Raw genomic sequence first — 26445 nt, 5'->3', positions numbered from 1 at the left:
ATGTTTGAAAAAAAAAAAAAAACTTTTGATATAAATAGTTTTCACAACAGATATATTGAAATGGTTTGTGTTTTGATCAATAAAAAAATGTAAAATATAAAATAATGGAATATATTTTAAGATAAGAAAAATATGTGCAAAAGGTAGGCTAAACAAATCTATACATAAAAAAGCAATTGAAAAGCAGTTAAAAATGATGAAGGCACGGAAAAAGTTTCAAAGGCATTTTTAATGTGTCTTAACTTGTATTTTACAAATGTTAGTCATGAAATGCACACATACTGTATGTATAAAAATAAGATTTTTTTTTATTCATAGTCAATTAGACTACTACTATGCACTTATTTACACATTCATATGTAAAGCAAAGTACATACATTCACATAACTGTCAGCAAAATCACCTTTAAGTACCATTTTGGAAAATTCACATAAAATCCTATGTGGTTATACGTTTAATCACAGTTTCTGTAGATTTTGGCGATGGTTTTAATCCTACGGTTTACATTTTTTCCACATCTGCCTTCTACAAGATAATCAATTTTAAGCCACTAAACAAGTCAGTCATAACTCAAAATTTGTCAAAAAAAAAAACTTCATCAGACAGTGATTTTAAACTGCCATTCAAAGACTTGCACTCAAATACAAATGGCACACAGTCACAATTTTGGGATTTTGTGTACATGGTATTTTTGACAATAGCTGACGATGTCAGTGCATTCATTAGTAGATAAACCTATCATGACCTCTTATAGGCATTGTACTTGGTTGAAATCAGTTGTCATATGTGTATCCTAACAACCTCCCTTTCAGAGCCTCAAAATGTGAGAAACAAATTTAATTTTTTTTTGTAAACATGAATGCAATCGAAGATTTTGTGTGTGTGTCATATGAATTTGAATAACTAAAATCTGGAAAATCTGAACATGGGAAAACGATATGATATCAATAAACACACCTAAAACATGGCATTGCAATGATAAACAAAAGAAAATCACAAATGAATAAAGGAAAAAAAAAGATAATTTTGCTGTCTTGCTATTGAAGTATAAATATCACAACCCTTTATAATACATGACAAAAATCACCAATCATTCAAAATATAGAGCAAAACACTTGGTAACACAAATATACATGTTACTGATTTGGGAACTTCATAACATCAGATTCAAACATCTGAAAATCTGTCAGTTTGTTGTCCAAACACAAATAGTATTCAAACAACACCACTTCAAAATCATAATTTATTAATCTGCATGAAATTCCATCTTACATTGATCACCAAAACTGTCTGGTTACCATCGTTCTTAAAATATGTTCCTCAGAAGAAAGAACCTGATATAGGTTTGGAACAACATGAGGCTGAATAAATGCTAAATTTATTTGCATTATCCCTTTAAAGGGATAATTCACCCACTCAACCTGTATGAATGTCTTTCTTTTGCTGAACACAAAAGAATTCTGGAGAGTTTGAAGAACTTTCCTTACCAAACAATTGCTGTTAGCCATAGAATTTCATAGTATTTTTCCTATGCCGTGAACATCAATGTCTACCAACGACTGTTTGGTTACCAAAATTCATCAACATATCTTCTTTTGTAAACCAGAAATATTCAAAACTCCTACAGGTTTGGAACAACATGAGGGTGAATAAATAATGACAGAATGTTCCATTTTTTGGGCGATCTGTACCTTTAAGATGACCAGCTGCTTAAATATCTATCTAATATCAACTCACAAATCTTTCATCATTGTTTACACTCACAGCAGACATGTCTGATTGGTCACTGCTGCGACTGGACGGACGTGATTGGCTAACGGCACCCTGTGGAGGAGAGCCATATGTGACCGGCACGGGGAAACTGGGGAATAAGATGATCTGTGCTTCCGAGTAACATGGATGTGTTTGAATACCAGTGGGATAGTAAAAAGGGTAATCTGCGATTAGCATCCTACTCTGGATATGAGAGAGATTGGGCTTACCCAGTGGGTCATACCCAGGCGGTAACAGAAATGATGGGAAATGATGGAGTGCCATTCCATAGCCTGCTCTGTTGTCCACTGCTACATTATGATGTGTCAGTGGCAATGTTTGCAGTGTTTTTTCACTGCTGATCATCGGTGACTGACGTTCTGAAATGCTGTCCGCTGACTGACTTCGTGGTAAAACTGGAGTCACAGGAGAAAGTGACGCACTGCCCTGAAAAGTGGGAGTCATTCGGGGAGAATTGTTGGAGCTGCCAGGGGACAGAGAGCCTAGACAGGAGAGCAGAAACCGAGTTAAAACTTTAAACCGAGTTAAAACGTTTAGAAATACATTCACTTTAGTAATTTTAGAGGGATGCCTACCGTTACTGCTAGGTTTCACAATGCAGCTGCGAGTGCCTCTCCCACGCAGCACATCAGACACCTTAAAACAAGACCACATACTTTATATTCTTGTTTAGATGAGATAAAGAAGTTATGGTGATACACATGGATGGATTATAAGGCTAATGGAGCTTTTACGAGCTGAGGCCTGGAGTGGACTAACACAGAAAATAAGGCTTTCATAATATAACATACTGACAGGTGAACAGAGCTTGAATGTTTGATGATGTGAAGATGCTATAAATTATATTTATCCCAGATACTCCATAATAATAAAGCTATTATTTAATATACAATGTAAAGCTTAAGTTTATAAAGTTAAAGCATTTTATGTATAATTGCACATAGAATTTTGTAATTATGTTAAATAAAGTTAAACTTCAGAGATGTGATACAATATATTTTTGATGAAATATGCGAGCTTCCTGACCCTGCATAGATAGCAAGGGAACTACCATGTTTAAAGCCTAGAAAAGGAGCAAGGACATCATTAAATTAGTCCATGTGTCAAAACTGAAATTTTATGAAGCTAAAAGAATACTTTTTGTGCTCAAAGAAAACTAAAATTATGACTTATTCAGTTTATTGTTTCACAAGAAACTGAACTGTTACCACAACACATCTCTGTGCATTCCTCTGCTTGTAAACAAGCCGGGTTCTACGTCAGAAGGCCGGCTCTGTGGTACTCTCATGAATGGATGCGGAAGAGTATAATGTTGAATAAAGTCATTATATTTGTTTTATTTGAGCACAAAAAAACATTCTCATAGCTTCATAAACTAACGGTTGAATGTTTTTAAAGATGTCCTTATTGTGTTTCTGGGTCTTGAATGTGGCAGTTCCATTGTTGTCTATGCAGGGTCAGAAAGCTCTTGGATTTGATAAAAAAAATATCTTAATTTCTTAATGTCTTACAGGTTTGGAATGACATGAAGGTGAGTAGTTAATGACAGCATTTTCCTTTTTGGTGATTTATACCTTTAAAACATAACTGTGGAAAGTTTAAGTTGCAATTATAATTTTATTCTTACAAAAAAGGGTCTCCATGTGGCTTCATACAACTGTAATCAATCTTTAGTGACATGTCCAACTGGCAATTAATATGCAATAAAACTATGACAATTCTGTGTATCACCACTTGAAGGCAGTGTCTGCATATTACACATACTCTGCTGAATATATTGACTACTCTAATGAAAGACTAAAACAGCCTTCTCTATTTCTGTCAAAATGATGATGAACAGAAAAACCCCCACTTTATATTGTAAATAAATATATCACTAGGCCAGACTAATTAATAAATTAATGTCGTTGTTTCAGTTCTTACCTTTTTGTTTTTTGCAACCATGATGGCAGTGTCATTGTGATTGTTTTTCAGACTGCTGTCAGCTCCATTTTTCAGCAAGACTCTGACAATCTCTATATGACCTCTGCCACAGGCGCTGTGTAACGCTGTGTTCCCACTGTAAGACTGAGCATTCACATCACACCCACTCTGAAAGACACAGCACACAGAAAAAGACACTTTGAACATTAATAACTGCCCATAACTCACAGGCAAAAACTGAGTCATAGATTTCAGGCTTATTTGTTCATCCTTGTCCTTATCAACAGAGAAGTACAAGATAAAAAAGAAAGGAATATATTGTGCAAAAGTGATTACTCATTGGTTTTGACGTGTGAAGTGTGAAAAAACTCAACAGAAAAAAACATACAAAATATATATACATGCACACCTCGATCAGAAAGATAACCATGTCAGTAAAGTTGTTTTCTACAGCATGAACCAGTGGACTTCGACCACTCTTATTATCCTGTGATAAAAAAGTAAAAAAGAGACACAGTAAACAAATAGTGTGGTCGGTAAACCCTAGTGATCATAATACACAGCTCACTTCAAAGGAAAGGTATAACTCATGCATGAGTAAGACATAACATCACAACATAACAGGTAGTGGAAATGATTAAGAACTCACTAACCCCAGCATTGATTTCAGATCCGTTCTTCAGTAAGATTTTTGCCAACTTTTTGTCTCCTTTCTGCACAGCCAGGTGAAGGGGTGTCAAACCTTAAACAAGACATTAAAGAGTTAGTTCACCCAAAAATGAAAATTTTCCTTACTCACCCTTGAGGTATGCCTCTGAGTTATCCTGATGAGCGTGATTTCACCGAGTACAACATGTTTCTGGATCAACATTCCAATCAACCAATCAGAATCAAGATATACATTTTCAGGAATTATCTGTTTTAGGCTTACAATCAGGGTTAGGCTCTTCTATAGCCTTGTTAATCAGGTATTATTTCCCTCTGATTTTAGAAATTAATTTATGGGTAGGGTTAGGTTTATGAGTAGGGATTGGGTTAAGTCTATATTTTTGGACAATAATGTTTATCCAGGGTCATCAAAAGAGGTTAATCCAGGAACATGTCTTACTTGGTTAAATCACGGCGACTGAGTTATTCTAGTCTCGTGAGTTTGTTTACAGGAGCAAAGGAAGCAAAGTTTCTGTACTTTAGCAAAGGAAAACCAGTCTCCTCTTGGCTTATATCTAAATCTGTCAACATTTTTCTTTATAAACCCTTGTTTTGTGCTTCTAACTCATGACCGGTGTTTTATTTCATACTCTTGCTGCATTTGGTAAAACACAGGCTCATTTTTTGGTGAACTAACCCTTTGAAATCATCATGATGTATTCTGAATGACCCACTGAAACAAGTTTGGGCATGTTTCAGTGAGTTAAATACACAAAAACACTAATACACCTCCTCACTGTTTTTCTAGGGACTTTTTGAATAGTGACAGAAACAGGAAATCTCTCATGTTACAATTCTTATGCATGAATGAAGCCAATACTAACTGTAAGGACTGTTTAGAAATACACTAACCTAAAAAAAAAAAAAAATTTAAGTTCAGCATTATTAATAAACATTTTCACAGAAGAGGTTTTCTAAAAACTATCCTGTTACAGAGGGAATTGTTGTGTAAGAATACACAAATAAAGCTAGATGGCGATATACTTCCCTCCTTACTGATGAACAAAAATATTACAAAACATAATCACAAAATCAATGCAGCAAAATTCATGACCAGCAGCTCTTTTTCTGTCGACTGCCCCCAAGTGGAACAAAACACACAGAAAAAAACAAAAAAACTAAATCTGCCATAAAAGTTCTGCCATAAGTCATGTATCATTTTCAGAAGTGTTGCAAAATGACAGACAAGTGGAACAATAATTTGACGGCTATGTATTTGTTCCTATTACTGTACTAAACAAGACCATAGTCAAGACAGGTTTAGTGTCAGCAAATCCATCTGAAAGCTAACTGATGAATGAAATCACATTTTTCTGAGACCAATTATTCTACTAAAACTGACATAAAAATCGATTACACTAATGTAGATCCAGGTTCAGCTCTTACCCTCATAGTTCCTGATCTCCAGATGGGACGAAGGGTTTCGGGGGTAGTGTCCGAGTATGACAGACAGACAGTCGACCTCTCTGTGCTCGCAGCACAAGTGCAGTGCCGTCTGTCCATTACGGTCCAAAGCTCCAGGGTCAGCCCCTGCATACACCAGAGCTTTCACCAAAATAGGCTGTCGGGTAATTACAGCCAAGTGCAATGGTGTCTGAGAGAGTGAGAGAGAGAAAGATGAAGACCGTTTACTGATTCAGTCAATCAATTCCACAGTATATTCAAGGCCCAATTATATTTAGACCGCATACTCACAACTGTCAATATTTAAGCAGTGTATCTAAAAAATCTATCACTCAGATCTCTGATAAGCTGTTCAGGTGTATTTGAGCTAATAGGTTGAGTCACATCCTGGTGTGGATTCCTGTAACTGTAGCTGCTAACCTGGAACCTGTCTAACAGGTTAAAGGTCAGTTCCATAGATCTGATAATAATGAAATAAACAAGGCTATGATATTCTAAAAACAGACTTGTTAATGTTCCTTGTTTTGTCATATTTAATGATGAAGTCCATTAATCACATAAATGACAAATTTTACAAAAAAGTTACTTTGCATTACTGGATATAACTGTCTTTTAACATTTCTTTCATAAAACTATTGCGACTATCATTACAACGTCTGTTGTGGTTATGGCTATATGTACAATAAACTGGTTAAAGCAGAGTGATCAATTCAGCGAAAAATGTAAGCTATTATATAATTTATTTAAATGTAACACTTAATTTAGATATGTCTAACTGACATAACTGTAACAAGCCAAAGTGTGCATATGTACTTTGTGAGGGAAATATTTGATTCATCTTGGTCAAAACGGTCATGGAGGAGTTAATTTTTGTTTCCTTCATCTGAGGTGAAATCTTAGATTGGAAGATCTAGTGTTGTTGACAGCAGTTAAATAATAAAGTGAAAGAGATAAACCACCAAGCCAAACCGACAAGAAGTGAGTCAAGATGACAACACACACTACTAGTTTCTTCAAAGCCCTTTCATTTACCTCAGGCAAAAGAAGTAAAAATAAAGTACTATATTAGTCACAGCACCTCAAATGGTACATTTTCAATCTGGCATCCAGACGAATACTAAAATCACATTGGATATTAGCGTTTTTGCTAATATAGGAAGTTAATACTGCACACTACATCAAGTAATCTATCGTATATGTGTTTTGTTGACAGATGACGATTGAAGGATAAAGAGAGGTCTGTGGTTTTTAATGATACCCGCTGAAGATTATGATCAGCTCAGATGTGCTAGCAGGTAAAGTTGGCTCTAGGCAAACACATGGAGGGGGTTGGTTTGACACTAGAGGGAGGATATTCCAGTATGGCACAGTAGAAAAAAAAAAGTACAGCGAGAATGAAGACAGAAATTCCTATGGTGTCACAATGCCTTGGCCCTCCCTTCCTACGAAAACATCGCTCCTATTTCCCTGAATCCTGTCTGACTCACAAAGCATCACACAATTGCTGGTGTGTGTCTGTTAGGAAAGTTAACACGTACAATTTGATGGGTTTTTACTTTGTCCTCAGATCAATTGAATCTAATTTAGGAATGGCGACATTTTAGGCAACCCCTGAAACAGGAAATTGTATAAGAAGGTAAATCACATTACAATGAGAAATGAGAAATTCTAGCGTAATAGTGCCTTTCTCATTTTACAATTCCAGTGAACCTGCAATAACTGAGCAATAAGCAATCAATTAAAGTTTAAAGAGAAACTGTATGTGCTTGGAAGGGCATAAGGGGAGAAAAGGAGGGAGTAGAGAAACACAAAAAGGGAAAGGAGGAGCCGGAAATGATTGAGCAAAGGGAGCGATGAAGGGAAGAGATGGATCAGAGAGGGAAAATCCCTTTCCTCTCCCCTGCAGTGTGTCCTTAGATTCACATTCCTGTGTGTAAACAGAAAAAAAAGAATGAATAAAGAGGGGAATGTTGGATGAATAAGGAAAGCAATTGAGGGGAAGACTCATGACACAGATGCATGAGCCAAAAACACACTGTAGTGAACTGAAACTAAAGCCTGCATGATTTGGCACAGATGACTGGGCTGAAACAAAACTCACGGATGAGAAAAGACAGTACAAATAAAGTGCACTCAATGCATGCAACGAAAACACGATTGAGTTGTTGATTTTATAAATGAATCTTATACTTACGTCACACAACGTTTGTGAAGAAGATTTAAAAAGAACATTTCATGCAAAATAAAGTGTAATTTGTACTATGTAGAATTGCTTAGATCAGTGGGTCTTGCCAGAATGAAACCAGATCTAAATAAGTTTTGCTGAATCCAGTTTAAACCAGCATACAATGGTTTGCTGGTCTAAGCCTGGCCTGAAGATGCTAGTTTTAGGTTTATCAGCAATCTGGTTCACCAGTTTGACCATTTAAATAACCAAAACCCCAACTAGCCAATGGATTACACTGAGAGCCAAGCCAAGACCAGACAAACAGTTTAGGCTGGTTTTAGTTGCTTGACAATTTAGTTATTGGTTTACATTAACTAATAGCCTGATCTAAAATACGAGTTCAATAAAATAATGCTAAATAACTGAAAGATCCAGCTTATGTCAGCCGAAAATGGCTTTCCGGTCTTGTTCTCCTAGACTTGCCCAGCTGGTCTTTAACTGGTTTTAGGCTGGTCAACCATATAGTTCCTGTAGCTTGACCATCTGACAAATGCACAAAACCCTCCAAATAAAACTGGCCAATGTACCATTCTGACCAGGCAATGCTGGTTTTAGTTGCTTTTCTCTAACAAGATAGCTATTTGGCTATTGATTAACATTAACATTAAGTGACATAAGCAAGCTGCTAAGAGCATTTTTATGTATGTTTATTAATTAAAAATTACAAATTGCTTTTTTCCTTTAGTGTAACGTGCACCAGCAAATCACAAAAAAACCAGGAACATGCATTAAGGAAGTAAATAGGCACAATTTGGATTTCAAGTTCACTTAAAATGAATGATAATATAGCTAATATAATATAATATAGCCATTGTATAGTCTTTCTGTGAAGATCTATGGGCCTCTAACCTGTAGTAAAAGCATTTTTTATAATTCAGGATAAAAAAGATAAGCATGTTACAAGGCTGCAGAAGAGTGAGTGAGTGAGTGAGTGAGTGAGTGAGAGAGAGAGAGAGAGAGAGAGCACACAAGGGAAAGTCCCTTTTAATACCCTGCAAACCTCAACACAAGGTATGTTGAGAAACAACCCAGGGTGTGAGGGGGGGTCATGTGACTTCTCGGAATGAGGATACTTAAGTTGAGACGCATGCAGCAGCCACTTGAACTGTGTTTGCACATACACTCATACTAGTATAAAAACATACACTTCTGTAAACTGAGTTTACTTATAGCCATGCAAACAACTCATCAGCTGTGGTCTTACTTGACTGATAATAGGCGACACCTATCATAAAAAAACTTTTGCCATGAGCACACACTCAAACACTGCATGCTTTTTCTCATATGCATTTCAAATGTCACTGCCAGTGTCAGTCATGACAGACGTGGGAGGACAATCATGTTTTACAAAAGAAACGAGTGGAAAAATGGAGACATTGTGATACAAGCCATTCTAGCGTATATACAATTTCTAGCAGTAGTAATAATGATAGCTGTAGTAACACTTTCCTTGGTACCGTACCAGTCAGCTGTACGTCTACATGCCGTTATAATATTGCATCATTCACTGTATTTACTGTATGTAGTGTTGGCTTTGGAAACACCAAAACAGTAATTTTCAAGCAATGCCGCAACAGAAGCTACTCAAAACTCCATCTAAGCTTCAAAGGCATGCTAATGCACAGTTTACATTTCTGGGGAAATAAGAATTGAACACAGGATATAACACAAAAGTTAACCTCAACAATCTGACAGAAACAAGTTTCAGACCGTGGCTAAGACATGCGCGCAGCTTTCGGTAACTGCTGGCTGCCTGTGAATGTACAAGCGTTCGTGTTTGTGTGTGTGAAAGAGTGCGTCTGTACGTCAAGTGAAACCTAAACATGAATTTGAGGTGATTTTTGAGGTCTGACTAGACATGCAATGGCGGTAATTGATAATGCGGTCGGTGGAAGTACGGCTTAACACAACCAGAAAAGGAGAAGAACAGGATGTAAAAGCCTGGGAACAGTCCAATAGGTCTGCACGCTCACTTTTTGTTGCTGACACATGAGAGAAAGATGAGGCGGAGGACACAGGTTGCATTTGTTGTGGTGGTCATGTGGTGAGCACACAAGTGGGCAGGCCAGTACTTGCTCAAATAACCACGAGAACTTCAGAGGCATAGCCTGAGAACAACAGTGACCTTGGAGTAATTTCCTCTTCTGCTCAAACCTTAGCTAAAGGTATGATGTGAAATTTTAGAACACATTTATGGAAATTACAGTTGACCATCATATGCCCCACAGGGACAAGAATTCATGCTTAACTAGCCTGGTGTTCTTGATGCATTAAATCCCCTAATCCAACAATCGCCAACATTCATTCTAAAGACCAATGCAGATCAGAACAAATTTCAAAGCTATTTGATGTCGAACTTAAAGAGATAACGCTAAACAAAATGGTTTGATTCCTCAGCTTTAGTTAATGAACTAACAACAATGATTAATTTTAACATTTAGTTAATTTAATATTTTTCAAATAATTCCTTTTTTTGGTATATTATTTTACTATTTGTTTTATATACCGTACTATTGTTATCAATTCATGTTTGTTCACTATACATCAACTGATCTTAACTTCTAAAACTTTTTTAAAAAACATTTAAAAAATGTATTAGTCTATGTAGAAATTAGTATGCATTTAATTTAGATCATACAGTATATAAATTATAAAATGAACCCCCTATTTTTCATGAGCTGAACTCAAAGATATAAGACTTTTTCTATGTGCACAAAAGGCCTATTTCTCTCAAATATGTTAGTGAGCACTTCTCCTTTGGCGAGATAATCCATCCACCTCACAGGTGTGGCATAGCAAGATGCCAATTAGACACCATGATTATTGCACAGGTGTGCCTTAGTCTGGCTACTATAAAAGGTCACTCTAAAATGTGCAGTTTTATCACACAGCACAATGCCACAGATGTCACATGTTTTGAGGGAGCGTGCAACTGGCATGCTGACTGCAGGAATGTCCACCAGAGCTGTTGCCCATGAATTGAATGCTCATTTCTCCACCATAAGTCATCTCCAGATACGTTTCAGATAATTTGGCAGTACATCCAACCGGCCTCACAACCACAGACCATGTGTAACCACAGTACCCAGGACCTCCACATCCAGCATCTTCACCTCCAAGATCATCTGAGACCAGCATACTCACTGGACATGTCACCCATTGAACATGTTTGGGATGCTCTGGATCGGCGTATACGACAGCATGTTCCAGTTCCTGACAATATCTAGCAACTGCGAACAGCCATTGAAGAGGAGTGGACCAACTTTCCACAGGCCACAATCAACAACCTGATCAACTCTATGCGAAGGAGATGTGCTGCACTGCACGAGGCAAATGGTGGTTACACCAGATACTGACTGGTTTTCAGACCCCCCAGGACCCCCCAATACAGTAAAAGTGCACATTTTAGAGTTTTATTGCACCCGTGTTATAATCATGCTGTCTTGAAATGCCACACTTGTGAGGTGGATGGATTATCTTGGCAAAGGAGAAGTGCTCACTAACACAGGTTTAGACAGATTTGTGAATAATATTTGAGAGAAATAAGCCTTTTGTGTACATAGAAAAAGTCTTAGATATTTGAGTTCAGCTCATGAAAAATAGGGGCAAAAACAAAAGTGTTGCATTTATAATTTTTTTCAGCATTTTATACACACACACACACACACACACACACACATATATATATTAGTGTGTGTGTGTGTGTGTGTGTGATTAATGGATAAGCAAATAGACCATTTTGTATAAATATATATCCATATATACACATTTCAATTATTTAAATTATTAGTATTAATTGTAATAATACTACTAATAATATATTCATTTGACTTATTTAAATGATACTGCGGCCCCTTTGCATGTTTGCTGAGGCCCCCTAGTGGGTCCCAGCTACCTGTTGGAGATCATCTGATCTAGATGAATAAATGCTGCTGAAGTATTGTTTATTGCTATTTCATGATACTTAACAGGGTTTTCTTGTTTGTGTGTGTGTGTTTGTATACCTGTCTTAGGTTATTGAAAATGTCCAGGTCTTTGTGTGCCCGTCGATATAGTTCAATAAGCCACTTGACCAATTGGCAGTTCCCTTTGACCACAGCAATGTGAAGAGGCCTGCAAATGCAAACAGACAAATAAACCAATGCATTATTCACCTAAAAACAACAGCGTGCACACTGGTGTAAATGCATTAACATTAAACCACACAAACAAAACTAGCAACATTAAAGGGATTAAATAATACAGGGTTGATCTGCTTTTTAATGGCTTGCAAAGTTCAAAGGGTCGAACGAATAACCCTTCACCTGACAATCATGTGTGTGACTCATCTTTTACACAGTGGCTCTAAATGCAACCACGACCGGTGAGTACAGGGAAATGCTTATCTCCCTATCATTTCACAGAAAGCCTCTCTGAGGTGAGAGCATAGAAGTCAAAGTTTGGGAACAGGAAGAAAACATTGTGTGAGAAAGAGAGCGGGACTCTTCATGAAATGTTTTAAATGATGGTGTTTTTTTTTCTAAATCTGCTTCCAGTAACAGCTACTTTGGTTTGAAGTCACTTCCTGCCCTCAGGGACAACGGCACCGTTCTTTCTGTTTTGAATACTAATTATCATTATATTTACAGTTGCATTAGGGGCTTTCTATGCTTTTCAGAATCCTCTACCAGAACTTCCCATGTAACTCTGGGAGAATTATAAAGAATAACCTTGCACTGACTTGAAACACAAGCACAATGTATTTGCAACATATTATAAGGGTCCAACATGTTATATTTGCCTAGCCATTGATCAGTTTAACATTCAAAACAATATTGAAACAAGGTCAAGGTCATTTGTGAACATGCAGAAGTCAATATTATAGAAAGTAATATAATTTTAAAACACTTTTAAGCAGGACTAACAATCAAGCAAGGACTCCTATCGATGCAGATATTAATGTAGATTGTACATATCTTGCACTACGCACCATAAAACAGTTCTTGGGAATGTGGCAAGAATGTTAACAGGCCTGATGGGAAGTCATACTGCAACAGCAGGAAAAATGAAAGGCCGATAGAGAAAACGGGAACTGAGAAGAACAGGGACTCATTGTTTATATTGTCTTTTGACTCATATTGTGTCATTGTGGGATGAAACTAACCGGAACACAGACAGTGGGAGAGCAAACGATTTGAATTATGGTGCTGATTCATATTCCTAATTTAATAAATGTAAATAATGTCCTAAAAAGGGACATTGAGATTGCTTCATGTGAGTTATTCCATCGTGGCAAGATTTTGCTAATAAAACAGAGAGAATGAAATGACATGCTATATGTATATAACCACAAATCTAAAACATGTATAGAAACAGGTGATAAAATATAAGAACCTGACGTGAAAAAAACACACCATGCCACCTGACTTCCTGAAATACAACTTCCTGTCTGGAACAATGGTCACCAGAAAATCACATTCCTTTATAAAGCATTAAACCAAAAGAGGAAGAGAAGAGCCATTTAGTCAAAATGAATGCATGCTGGCCTGACTCAGGCTATGACCTGCCTCAGTGAACTGCCAAATCACAGTTTCTCTGTTCCTTGGTTTTGATAAGAAAGCAGAAGAGTTTATTAGTAGCGTAATTCTTTCTTTATTTGTCTCCTTTCCTGTAAGTGAGCTCAGCGTCACTGTACTTCAGTCAGTGCCATCAGGGCCATGGATTCAGCCCTTCTGAAAAGAAGTTGCTGTGTCTTTATCAGCTTTGAGGACTGAATTTTTACACCGAGCATGTGAGATTGGCCTGCATTACAGTGTAAAGGCCACATTAAAGACATAGAACATTTTCTCTTTGTGGGAGAAAAACAAAACAAAAAAAACCTCAGAGCTGCACACAATTAACAAATTTATGCCTATCGCAGTTTCAGTAAGTGCTGTAATATTTGCAGGGACATATATTTTATATATGATTTCTTGATTTTATATATTTATTTGTATTTTAAGACTTTAATTGTAAAAAAAAAAAAACTTAAAGCAGAGCTCCAAACTAAATAACAAATCTCTGCCAATTTCAGAAATGTGCTGTATGTGTGCAGGGGACTTTAGGGTCAGCAGTTAAATAAAAGTTAGAAATAACAATTGTTTCTTTTTTTCAGTTGAGATCATTGAATAAAGTAATTATTTTTGTTTTCTTCGCACACAAAGTATTCTCGTACATTCATAACATGACAGTTGAACCACTTATTTCACATGGACTATTTTCACAATGTTCTTATTATACCTTTCTGGGCCATAAACTGTTTCAGTTGCACTGCTGTCTATGGAGGGTCAGAAAGCTCTCGGATTTCATCAAAAATATCTTAATTTGTGTTCTGAAAAGGTTTTATGGTTTTGGAACAATTAATTACTGACAGAATTTTCATTTTGGGGTTAACTATCCCTTTGAATTTGATTAAGAAAGCTCTCAAATTAGACAAAAAGTAGGAGAATATAATTTATCATATAATTTAACCCATCAGAAGTTGATTGGATCATTGATGTTTACTTAATTACTACCATTTCAAGTTACTGACAGGTTGTTTGGGGGTGGGGGGGTTATTTGATTAAAGCTTATGAGGATAACATTATTAAAAAATATATTTTATAATAAACACTGCTATACTGCCAGAAGCACCCATATAAGAATGGTTTTGATTTCATGATGACTTTAATAGGGAGTTTGCAGTGATCCAGATGATCTATCAATTATTGCTTAACTTTGAACTTTATTGAACTTAAAGGGCTGGTTAACCCAAAAATGAAAATTCATCCTTGTTTTAGTCACCCTCGAAGCATCCTTGGTGTATGTGACTTTCCTCTTTCAGGCCAATCCAATTATTTTCCTTGCTCTTCCAAGCCTTTCAACAGGGTAAACGTGTGTTTGTTGTCAATAGTTCAGAAGACGTGAAATAAAGTATGCGCATTTGTAATAAAACCGTGAGTGTGATTTCACCAAGTACAACATGTTTCTGGATCAACATTCCAATCAACCAATCAGAATTGAGATATAACTTTTCAGGAAATATCTTTTAGGTTTACAATCTGGGTAAGGTGTTTCTACCCTCTTGTAGAATCATTTCCTTCTGATTTTAGGAATAAATTATGGGTATTGTTAGGTTTTCAACATTTTCAAAATGTTTGGACAATAATGTTGATCCAGGATTTGATAATTTTTTTGTAAAATAATTTCAAACGTAATAAACACTTTTTTTCTCACATCCGCTGACTGTTGGGAACTGGAAGACATGCAGACGGAAGACAGAAGACAAATTTGTGGTAAATGTAGAAGCAAAGGAAACAAAGTTTCATTAGTTTAATAAAGGAAAACCAGTCTCTTCTTGGCTTATATCAAAATTCTCTGTCATTTTTCTTTACAAATCCTCGTTTTGTGCTCCTAATTCGTGACCTGCATTTTGTTTTGTTCTCTCTCTGCACTCGTCACTAACCACACAGCACTGATGAACTAAGACATCTGCTTGCAGGTCTTCCACATCCTAACAGTCAGCAGAAGTGAGAAAAAAAGTGTTTATTATGTTTGAAATCTGGATATTTATCTAACAAAAATGCATGGATTCGCTACAGAGGGCCTTTATTCACCCCCCAGAGCCTTGTGAGGAATGTTTTATTACAGATGCATGCATTTTATTTCACATCTTCTGAACTGTTGACAACAAACACCAGCTTTCCCCCATTGAAAGGCTTGGAAGAGCAAGAACAAATTTTAATATAACTCCGACTAGATGTGTCTGAAAGAAGAAAGTCACATGCACCTAGGATTCTTTGAGGGTTGAGTAAAACATGGACAAATTTTCATTTTACCCTTTAACAAATAAAAAGATAACCAGCAATACAAAATTTAAACGAATAGACCACCCAAAAATGTATTCACCCTTTAGGTATTTCCCATCCATTAATCATCTGCAGTGAATGGGTGCCATCACAATGAGATGGACTGGAGTCGTGTGGATTACTTTGATGCTTTTATCATGTGTTTGGACTCTCATTCTGATGGCACTCATTCATTGCAAAAGATCCATTGGTGAGCAAGTGATAATTTTATAAATTTCTCCAATTCTGCTCAGATGAAGAAACCAACTGATTGATTGCATGAGGGTAAGTTTATTTTCAGCAAATTTTCATTTTTGGGTGAACTATTCATTAAACTAAATTTTTGATTGTCCCTCCCATATGAAAATGTTTTGATTAAAAAGTACACAAAAACAAAACCATTAACAATTATTTTGCCTTTCATCACAACTATTTAAACATCACAACAAAGTATGTATGTGTATATATATATATATATATATATATATATATATATATATATATATATATATATATATATATATATATATATATATATATATATATACACACACACATACACATCCTTCTCAAAAAATTAGCATATTGTGATAAAAAGTTCATTATTTTCCATAATGTAATGATAAAAATTAAACTTTCATATATTTTAGATTCATTGCACACCAACTGAAATATTTCAGGTCTTTTATTGTTTTAATACTGATGATTTTGGCATACAGCTCATGAAAACCCAAAATTCCTTTCTCAAAAAATTTGCATAAAAGGAAAAGGTTCTCTAAACGAGCTATTAACCTAATCATCTGAATCAACTAATTAACTCTAAACACCTGCAAAAGATTCCTGAGGCTTTTAAAAACTCTCAGCCTGGTTCATTACTCAAAACTGCAATCATGGGTATGACTGCCGACCTGACTGCTGTCCAGAAGGCCATCATTGACACCCTCAAGCGAGAGGGTAAGACACAGAAAGACATTTCTGAACGAATAGGCTGTTCCCAGAGTGCTGTATCAAGGCACCTCAGTGGGAAGTCTGTGGGAAGAAAAAAGTGTGGCAAAAAACGCTGCACAACGAGAAGAGGTGACCGGACCCTGAGGAAGATTGTGGAGAAGGACCGATTCCAGACCTTGGGGGACCTGCGTAAGCAGTGGACTGAGTCTGGAGTAGAAACATCCAGAGCCACCGTGCACAGGCGTGTGCAGGAAATGGGCTACAGAGAAGCAGCACTGGACTGTTGCTCAGTGGTCCAAAGTACTTTTTTCGGATGAAAGCAAATTTTGCATGTCATTCGGAAAATCAAGGTGCCAGAGCCTGGAGGAAGACTGGGGAGAAGGAAATGCCAAAATGCCTGAAGTCCCGTGTCAAGTACCAACAGTCAGTGACGGTCTGGGGTGCCATGTCAGCTGCTGGTGTTGGTCCACTGTGTTTTATCAAGGGCAGGGTCAATACAGCTAGCTATCAGGAGATTTTGGAGCACTTCATGCTTCCATCTGCTGAAAAGCTTTATGGAGATGAAGATTTCGTTTTTCAGCACGACCTGGCACCTGCTCACAGTGCCAAAACCACTGCTAAATGGTTTACTGACCATGGTATTACTGTGCTCAATTGGCCTGCCAACTCTCCTGACCTGAACCCCATAGAGAATCTGTGGGATATTGTGAAGAGAAAGTTGAGAGACGTAAGACCTAACACTCTGGATGAGCTTAAGGCCGCTATCGAAGCATCTTGGGCCTCCATAACACCCCAGCAGAGCCACAGGCTGATTGCCTCCATGCCACGCTGCATTGAAGCAGTCATTTCTGCAGAAAGATTCCCGGCCAAGTATTGTGTGCATAACTGAACATAATTATTTGAAGGTTTACTTTTTTTGCATTAAAAACACTTTTCTTTTATTGGTTGGGGTTAATATGCTAATTTTTTGAGACAGGCATTTTGGGTTTTCATGAGCTGTATGCCAAAATCATCAGTATTAAAACAATAAAAGACCTGAAATATTTCAGTTGGTGTGCAATGAATCTAAAATATATGAAAGTTTAATTTTTATCATTACATTATGGAAAATAATGAACTTTTATCACAATATGCAATTTTTTTTAGATGGACCTGTATATGTATATATATATATATATATATATATATATATATATCAATTTGTTCATATTTTAATGTTTATATTTTATATCACTTTGTGGCTGACAAAGAAAAGCCAACCTTTGGATAAACAGACCCACTATAAGCATACCAAAAGAAAATGTAGAATTAAATGTAAAATAAATAATGTGAACTAACTGGTTGTTTATCATATGTTCTAATCACATGTCTGTCTGTATGTGATGATCACTGGCTTTGCTGTCACTTACCATATTGCAGGTCAGAATTTAGTTTCTCTCTCTCTCTTTCTTTTTGATATATGAAACTCTCTGGGTTCCTGGAAGTGACTGAGAGTTAGTTAGACCGCAGCCCCAGATAAGGCTCGGGCTGAGACTGACGTAGGAACCTGAACATCATCAGAAGGAGAAGAAGGGCTCATGGCGGGGCACTGGCGCATCTGTGGCATCCTGTACAGCCCAGAAACACAAACCTCTAACATCCCCTGCAGCACAAAGTCCTGCTTCTGCTGCAGCAAACAAACTCAGAGGCTGAGATGAGACATAAACATCCTACCTGAGCCAAACACCTGACATGCAACCCCTCTAACTCTAACAGGAACAGAAGAGACTATAAAATCCTGACAAGCAAGGTGTTTGTAGGTAACCATGTGTCATTGCTCTATGTTTCTCTTCATAGCCATGACACAGCCATCACATAGAACCTCAATTTTTTTTTCATTACTAAATTTGGTAGACACTTTTATACAAAGTGACTTACAATGCATTGAATACATTCCCAGAGAAACAAATCCATGACTTTGCCATATATGGCATTGCTAACATCATGCACTACTGTTTGAGCAACACTAATATGAATCGTTCCAAGCCTGTGTAACTTTTCTTGTACAAAACACTAAAGACGTTTAAAGAACTGCTTTCGTCAATATAATGAAGGTCATTGAGGTCCAAAACTAAAAAGCACAGAGACATTTTTCAAAATTTCTTCCTTTGTGTTCTACGGAGTCAAGAAAAGTCATACGTGTTTGTAAAAATATGAGGGTGAGTAAATGATGACTGAATTTTTATTTTCAGGTGAACGATACTTTTAAAACATGACATGACATGAAACCTTTTGATGCTTCATATAAGTATGCAAACTATGAAAGAGAAGGAAGGAAGAAAAAGTAGGTATGAAGAGCAGAAATGGCACAAGTATAGGAGCTTACAGTACAGAGCGAAAGGGGGAGAGAGAGACCGATAAGCAACAGAGAAAAAGCGGTAAAGGAGGAAGTGAAGAGCGGATGTTTGGGTTTTTGAGCTCATTCATTTTAAACACACAAAGCAGTGAAAAGAGATGAAAGAGAGAGAGAGAGAGAGAGAGAGAAAGACACCTGAAAAAACCGCAGTCACACAACAGACTCACACTCGCATCAGGCTTTCCCGAAAATGAGGGTCTATGAAGTGCTGAGAAGAAAACAAGGTGAGAGCACAAGACACCCATTGACGTAAGAGAGCACAGACTGGGGGGGGGGGCAGTGTGTGAGAAATAAAGATAGAGAATATTGTTTTTCTGTTTGTTTAAATGCAGTTGATGGACTAGCATGATTGACAGATGCACATGTAAACAATAGACAGAAACCAGGAAATAGGGATCTACTGGAAACCAAAACAACTGTGCTAACAACTGTCAGCAGCTTATCAGTTCAGGGAAGAAACTTGGTTAAGAATGTGGTTATAAAATCTAACCAAAAAAAGCCAACAAAATACCAACAGAACTTAACATCGTATTAAGAAAGCACTTCACCATAACACCTCATTGTTTGCATGCTATTTTAAACGTACGCAAGAATTTCTTTCTTTTGTGGAACAGAAGAAGAAATTCTGAAGAATTGTACTGATTGCTTTTTTCCAAGCAATTACAATGACAAGCAAAAGCACCATAAAAGTGGTCCTTATGACATTTGCTGTATTACATATTACCGCACATTCCCTGGGATTCAAACCCATGACCCTGCAGTTGCTAGCTTCATGCTATACCATTTGAACTACAGGAATGCTGTATCTTTTGATCTTTATGATGCAAACAAACTTAAATTATTTACTGATATACTTCCTCCAGTGGAGCAAGCCAGTGATTTGCTCTTTGAGAACAGAAACAGTTGTATCTGTTAACTGAATCATTCAATCAACTGATTCCGTCCATGAACTAGGCGAAGTGTCTCAATCAGGAGATCTGACTAAAAAGAATGATTCATTCAGGAATTGCTGCTCCTTTAATGAACTCTCATTAATAGATCAATAATATTATCAGTTGTCCATTCCTCATCATATGGCTTCTTATCTAATGAATCATATGAGCCACTTTTATTATACTTTTTTGGTGCATTTATGCCCATATTCAAGCCTGAGAATGAATTAAACCTTTAAGACTTTTTGGAACACAAATAACAAAATTTTTAATTTTCTCTCATCTTTTATTAGTCCATCCTGTGAAAGTAATAAATACTCTACATACGTGATATTGAAAACAAACCTCAAGGAAGAACATTAAAGTGCCTGCTTACCATATTTGATGTGCTCGATGTGTGTGCGTTGATCTTTGTTTATATGTGAATAAAAGCCCTTTTTAAATTTGTTCATCGTATAAAGCTATTCTGTGCCTCTTCAGAGACTTACATTAAACTGCTTGCTTTTTTTGGAGATTTAAAAAGTTGATTACATAGACTCTCGATGAAATTGTGATATGAAGATAAACAAGTGTCACACTTTTCCTATTTGTTAAGCAAATTTTTATGGGTGAATTCAGTCATTTCAATGCAATCTGGAATTTCATTTGGGGCTGAAAGATTTCCCCATGCAGATTTCGCAATGTGTTCAAGTTCGGATTTGCCGGACTGACCAACAAAAACCTGCTTTGTTTGAAAGTGATTTCCGTGTAAACTGTGCTTCATCACTAAATTATTGCCAACATACAACAGACCTTTTTTCTAGAGAATTTTTGCAGGTTTGGATTTACATGAGGGTGAGTAAATGATCACACAGCTTTTATTTTTGGATGGACTATCCCTTTATGAATCTATGCGGGATGAGTCAAATAAATATCTGGTTAGTAAGAATATGAATTGAAAAAAAAGTGCTCCACATATTTTATTTCTCAAAATTGGAATTGGCTTCATTTGCTTACTAAGCATTATACGCGTACAGCGATGTTTTTAACTACTGCTGACTAAACCTTGATATCAATATTGCGTGACACCAGGTGTCATTTTTGGATAAGTTTCACTCACATGAGAAATGATATTTTCACACTGAGTATGGGTTCAGATATTACAGTAACACAGTACATGTGTTTATGTCAGCACCAAAGCCTAAGGGAGCCAGAATGTTCATCTCTGGCGTCCCCAGTACCAGCTACACTCATAAAACCTACCCCTGAAACAGGAGGACATGAAATAGCGAAAACCAGTTTCTCTCAGTTACTCTTACTCATACCCACAAGACATACCCTCCTCCAGAATCAATCTCCCTTTCTCGCTCTCACAAAGCACAGAGAATCTCTTTCTTGGGTGTGGATCATCAAATATAATGATTTTGGTTGTATTTTTGAAGAAGAATTAGAAATATACTGGGTAACAGGGGCCACAGTGACTCTGTATTTGATTCTTGTGACTCAGCCAGGAATACAATAAACAGAAGGCAAGTCTACATATTTTTAAGCCCACTGTACCTATGACTTCAGAATATTTTTGTTTTGTTTTGTTTTGTTCTGGATGACTAAGCAAGAGTCAGAGTGACATATCAAGGATAATCTGGAATTTCCAAAAAGTAAACAGAAAAGTACACGTCCTCCACCTTATTAATACTCCTAATGTGTCTATACAGTAACTAATAATAAACCAAAGTGCAGTTTAACAATGAATCGGATCATTTAAATATATGGTGTGTATATATATAAATATATCTACTTCTTCACCTGTTGAAATGCATGATACACAGTTCTGTGGGATGTTTCACCATAAATCAATTCTGGAACTACAGCATCCCATGAAAAGACTTTGAGACTTTTTAAAATGGTAATAGACTCACGTGTCACCGTCTTCATCTTGACGTGTTGCCTCAGCAATATCTGCCAGCAGCCGATCTGTGTTCTCCAGTTGAGGAGGCTGCCGAGGCCACTGGATATATGGACTGCCTGCTATGACCCCAAAAGAAAAAAGAAATATTAGTCTTCACAAACTAAATCAAACCAACAGCTGTGTACTCAAAAGATTTCATCGGCCTCACTTCAAAAAATGGACCTTTGTCCTTATATAGAAAGTAGTTTCTTGCATTGCCACTTCCTTACATCTTACCAACTGGAAGACATAGAAGCTATGACAGGATATGTTTGCTAATATGCTTGGGCTCAACTTTGGATAGTTGCAGTCTGCATACATTAGGTTTAGATTATCTTTATGAAAAGATAAGAAAAGTTCAAATTAAAGTTCTGCATAGCACATTATCATAAAAAGCAGGAATTCGGTGCAGGTAGCAGTGGGGAATCTACTAATGTCAATGTAGACATTCCACAAAAACTTGTTTAATTTGATATAGAACATCCAAATAAACTTTTAGTCTTAGAAATATCATGACTACCAACATTGGGATGGTGTGGGAAAGGTAGCTACTGACATAAATTCATGCAGTTTACAGTGTCTGTTTTTTCAAACGGTGTGAACTTGTAGGTTACTTGACTTTGGAGATTGATAGATTTCAAATATGAGGTTTTGGTTGTATAGTAAAAAAAAAACAAACAAAAAAAAAAAAACAATACAATAAAAATATTTATAAAAAACCCCGTGGAACCTTATGTATTACAACACTCCCCGGTTTCACCTACGTGGTAACCTACTGACACGTTTTGCACGCTGCTGAACCAGACATCCTGCTAATCAGCTTAATGGTTTCGCGTTGACTGTTGCTCTGACTGGACTGACCATGACTGCGCAATCATATGGTAGACGCACGCGCTCTACGCAAACGGACACACGTACTTTCACAATGACATAACAAACTAAATTGCGCAAAGGACATCCAAGTTTGCATTTCAAATCTATAGTGAGTGATCATTAAAAAATAAGAAAAATTGTAACTTACGATGTGGTGTTGAGTGTGGCGCGAACTGGGAGTCATTGACTCTTGGATTATCTTCAAGTGTACTAAATATCCGCTGTGGCTCTGTGTCTATTTGAGCCTCAGTTTTCTTCACCACTTTTGGAGCCACGCTAGGTGGATCTTTTATTGGACCACTGTGGTGATGATCCACATCCAGTGGGAAAGGACGTTTCCTTGGCGGAAGTTTGGAAAATGAGGGATCTGAGGGTTTTCCTGCAGCGTTCGTCTGATTGTTGCACTTCGCGTTAGGGGTTATGGGTCGGGTTTGTTTGGGACCCTCATGCGTCCTATTTCCCCTGTCACCCACAGCGTCTGTTTGAGTAGTCTGCGAAACTGATCCATCACAACAGTCCTGTGGTTCAGATGGATGAATTCCGTGTCCATTGCTGCACTTGTCTTGCACCTGTCTTTCAGGAGCAGGTCTAGGACGACCTCGGTCTCCCGTCTGCGCGCAGCTCCCACGCTCTCGGGTTTTGTTGGTAAGATCCAGTGGCACAGATCGCACAGTGTGATTACTGCCACTCATGGTCATTTTCCTCAGGTAGGCGAAGTATGGGTTCTAGACGAATCCTTTTACCATCATCATTATGTAAATCTGAATCTCTACTCGGTCCCAAGATGACTATCACCTCAGTTTGCCTAGAATAAACAACATACTTACATATGCTTTGCTCAAGATGTTTAAGCACGGCTCACTGAAGCACTGAAGCTCATATCCACAAAGCTTTCTATTAAAATAAGTAAAAAAAAAAATAAAATAAAAAAAGGACCTGAATAAAAAAATCCTCACAATTACTCATGCAATTAGAATAATTACATTTTCGGGCAATGACAATGTGTCATGTGCATAACTATTATTATCTTTTTTTTTTTAATTTCACGCTCTGCAGTTATGATAACCCCTGCGCTGTTCTGTCTCTATATCTGAACTAAATTCACAGAGTCTCCCTCTCTCATTCACTCAAATTAGGAAGTAGGTGGGTAAGTGAACTGTGGGGTTTCCCCTTTCAGCTATAACTGAATCGTTCACAAGCCACACATTTGAGACACGATTCAGAACCCGCTGCTGAAGCTCTTTGCAGTTTGGACGAAAACTTAAGTATTTATTAGTAGGTTACTTTGTACTTGGCAATTAGAATCACTTTATTCGTCGTATAAGGTCAAAGTTTCGTTTTGGGTGGTTGTTGTTGGAAGGGAACATGGAATCGGTTTCGATTTAGTTGTTCAATATTTAGCGTGTTTGAATCAGTCTTTTGACTCTTTCTTATGTATGTCGACAAATGTTTGTGTTTTCATATCATAAAGCAGATGAATGTGTCGCGAGCTTTTGTTGAACAGGTGTGTAGTTTTGATTTCTTTCAGCCTTACGCCTTTTTTAAAGTTCACTCTGGTGCCTGGTAGGAAGCGGCTGGATCTCGGCGGGGATCTCCCTCAGCTGCTGTCGGGAAACCTGCCAGGCCCAGCCTTCTGTCTTCCTGTATTTGACCACATTCACATCGGTCAGTGGATCATTAGTGACTGATTGAACGGATAAAATAGGGCCCTTTTTACATTAGAGATCAAATTTATGACTCAAACCGATAACAACAAATGTCTGACTTTCATACGCTATCTCAGCATCTTATCTGGAAAGCACCCCCATTCTGACCATGCAGATCCCTTAAAAATAGCCTATAATGGCCTAGCCCAGATACATGTTTTGGTTCACAGAACGTTCTGAAAACGTTACGTTTTTTGGTTACAAAATAGAACCCAAAGAGAGCGTTCCTAGAAAGACTGGAATGGAAATAACCAATAATATTAATAAAATGGGGGAAAAAAATTCTAACGTTATTGGGAGATTGATCTATCTATCTATCTATCTATCTATCTATCTATCTATCTATCTATCTATCTATCTATCTATCCCATTGTACAATCAAGAAAAAGGGTATCAGATTAAGTGCACATAAAAACCTTCGTCATACCCCTCTCTTTCCACCTACACCCTATAGCCTTGGTTCCTACTCACACCAGGGGTTTGGTGTTACCTGGGTCAGTTTGGGACTTTCCTTCATTGTGGGGTTGAGCGGGTATTGAACAGCAAATGGAAAAAATAAATAAACTGGGTGTTTAAAGTCCCTAAAACACCAAGAGGAGTGGTGGGTCTGAACTTGTCAGTTGATGACATTCAATAGGCCTAACGTCAAAATGCTGAATCACAGCTAGTTTAGTTCCCATGGGCCTACTGAAGATCAACAAGATCATTCCAGGATCTCAAATTAACTTTTTTTATTTAATTGAACACGCAATTCAATTTAGCTTTAGGTTTGCTGCTGCTTAATCAAAATACATTTGACAATATAGCTGAAATATAGGCTACTTGTTAAATTCTGGAGGGACATGAGGGAGAAAAAAAGACAATAGGCCTAAATGCACACAGTGTTCATGTCCTTGGTACCTTAATCCAATCTCATAGACACTCATAAAGTCAGTTTTCTAATTTAATTGTAAAGTATTTTTAACAAGAACATGTTAAATTTACATGTACCTTTTATACATTGCCTTCAGAGGAGAAAACAAACAAACATGCAAAAAAAAAAAAAAAACGTATAGTAGGCCTAGTCAATTTGTAAAATATGAACCATATAATTTATTCTGCTATGCAAGATGGACATGGCAGACATGTATTATGTAACAACAGAGAGAGATGGCAAAATCGTTCATTAAGAACTAAGACATCTTGGACGTTTTTCAGAAGCTGTCTGGCTCTTCTGTCACTGTCATAAGAGTCGCTGATTGATGCTGAAATGCTGTCAAGCAGCGCCCTCTGCTGGTGAGAGAAAATGAACATTTGTGACGGTTTTAGATAACTACAACTCAATTAAATAGCTTAAGTACTATCTCTTGCACTATACAAATACATATTATATGATTACATATGGAAGAAGCAATGGAGCAGTTGTTTAATAGAAATCACAACAAATCCAGCTAAAAATGTTTTATGTGAAACCCATCCCCAATGTGTGTGTGTGTGTGTGTATGTGTGTGTATATATATATATATATATATATATATATATATATATATATATATATATATATATATATACAGTAAATAAGTAAATAAATAAGGTATATAAATAAATAGTTATAAATTTTTGGTCCACTAGAGGGCAATGAAGGATCAACTGTTTGAAGTAAATCTCAAGAAACGTCTTCAGTTACTAGCCGTTAGTAATATTGTATAATATAGTCCTTAAATGATTTTTCTTCCTTTGGTTTCATCAGTTATCATCTTTTTTTTTTACTTCCAAAAAACCTGTTTAGTTTAGTCTTTGAGTAGT

The 26445-nt window shown here is 36.9% G+C and overlaps 1 protein-coding gene across 2 annotated transcripts; it reads right to left on the bottom strand.

Moving 5' to 3' along the window:
• Positions 1–212: 212 nt before the first annotated feature.
• bcl3 (BCL3 transcription coactivator) lies at positions 213–24057 on the bottom strand. Of its 2 annotated transcripts, none has more exons than XM_026284948.1 (9): positions 23103–24057; positions 22053–22161; positions 12040–12148; positions 5791–5998; positions 4350–4438; positions 4106–4183; positions 3697–3864; positions 2349–2409; positions 213–2255 (listed from the first exon to the last, which is right to left on the bottom strand). In XM_026284948.1, exons 1-9 carry the CDS (start codon positions 23650–23652, stop codon positions 1729–1731), a joined length of 1899 nt encoding a protein of 632 aa, XP_026140733.1. In that variant the 5' UTR covers positions 23653–24057; the 3' UTR covers positions 213–1728. The 2 variants fall into 2 exon arrangements, with proteins under 2 accessions (XP_026140733.1, XP_026140734.1); XM_026284949.1 differs by having other exon boundaries at positions 22053–22158.
• Positions 24058–26445: the final 2388 nt, after the last annotated feature.

This window comes from Carassius auratus, chromosome 16, assembly GCF_003368295.1.
Source record: "Carassius auratus strain Wakin chromosome 16, ASM336829v1, whole genome shotgun sequence".
Classification (NCBI taxonomy): Eukaryota; Metazoa; Chordata; class Actinopteri; order Cypriniformes; family Cyprinidae; genus Carassius; species Carassius auratus.
This window is presented reverse-complemented; position numbering and strand designations above follow the sequence as displayed.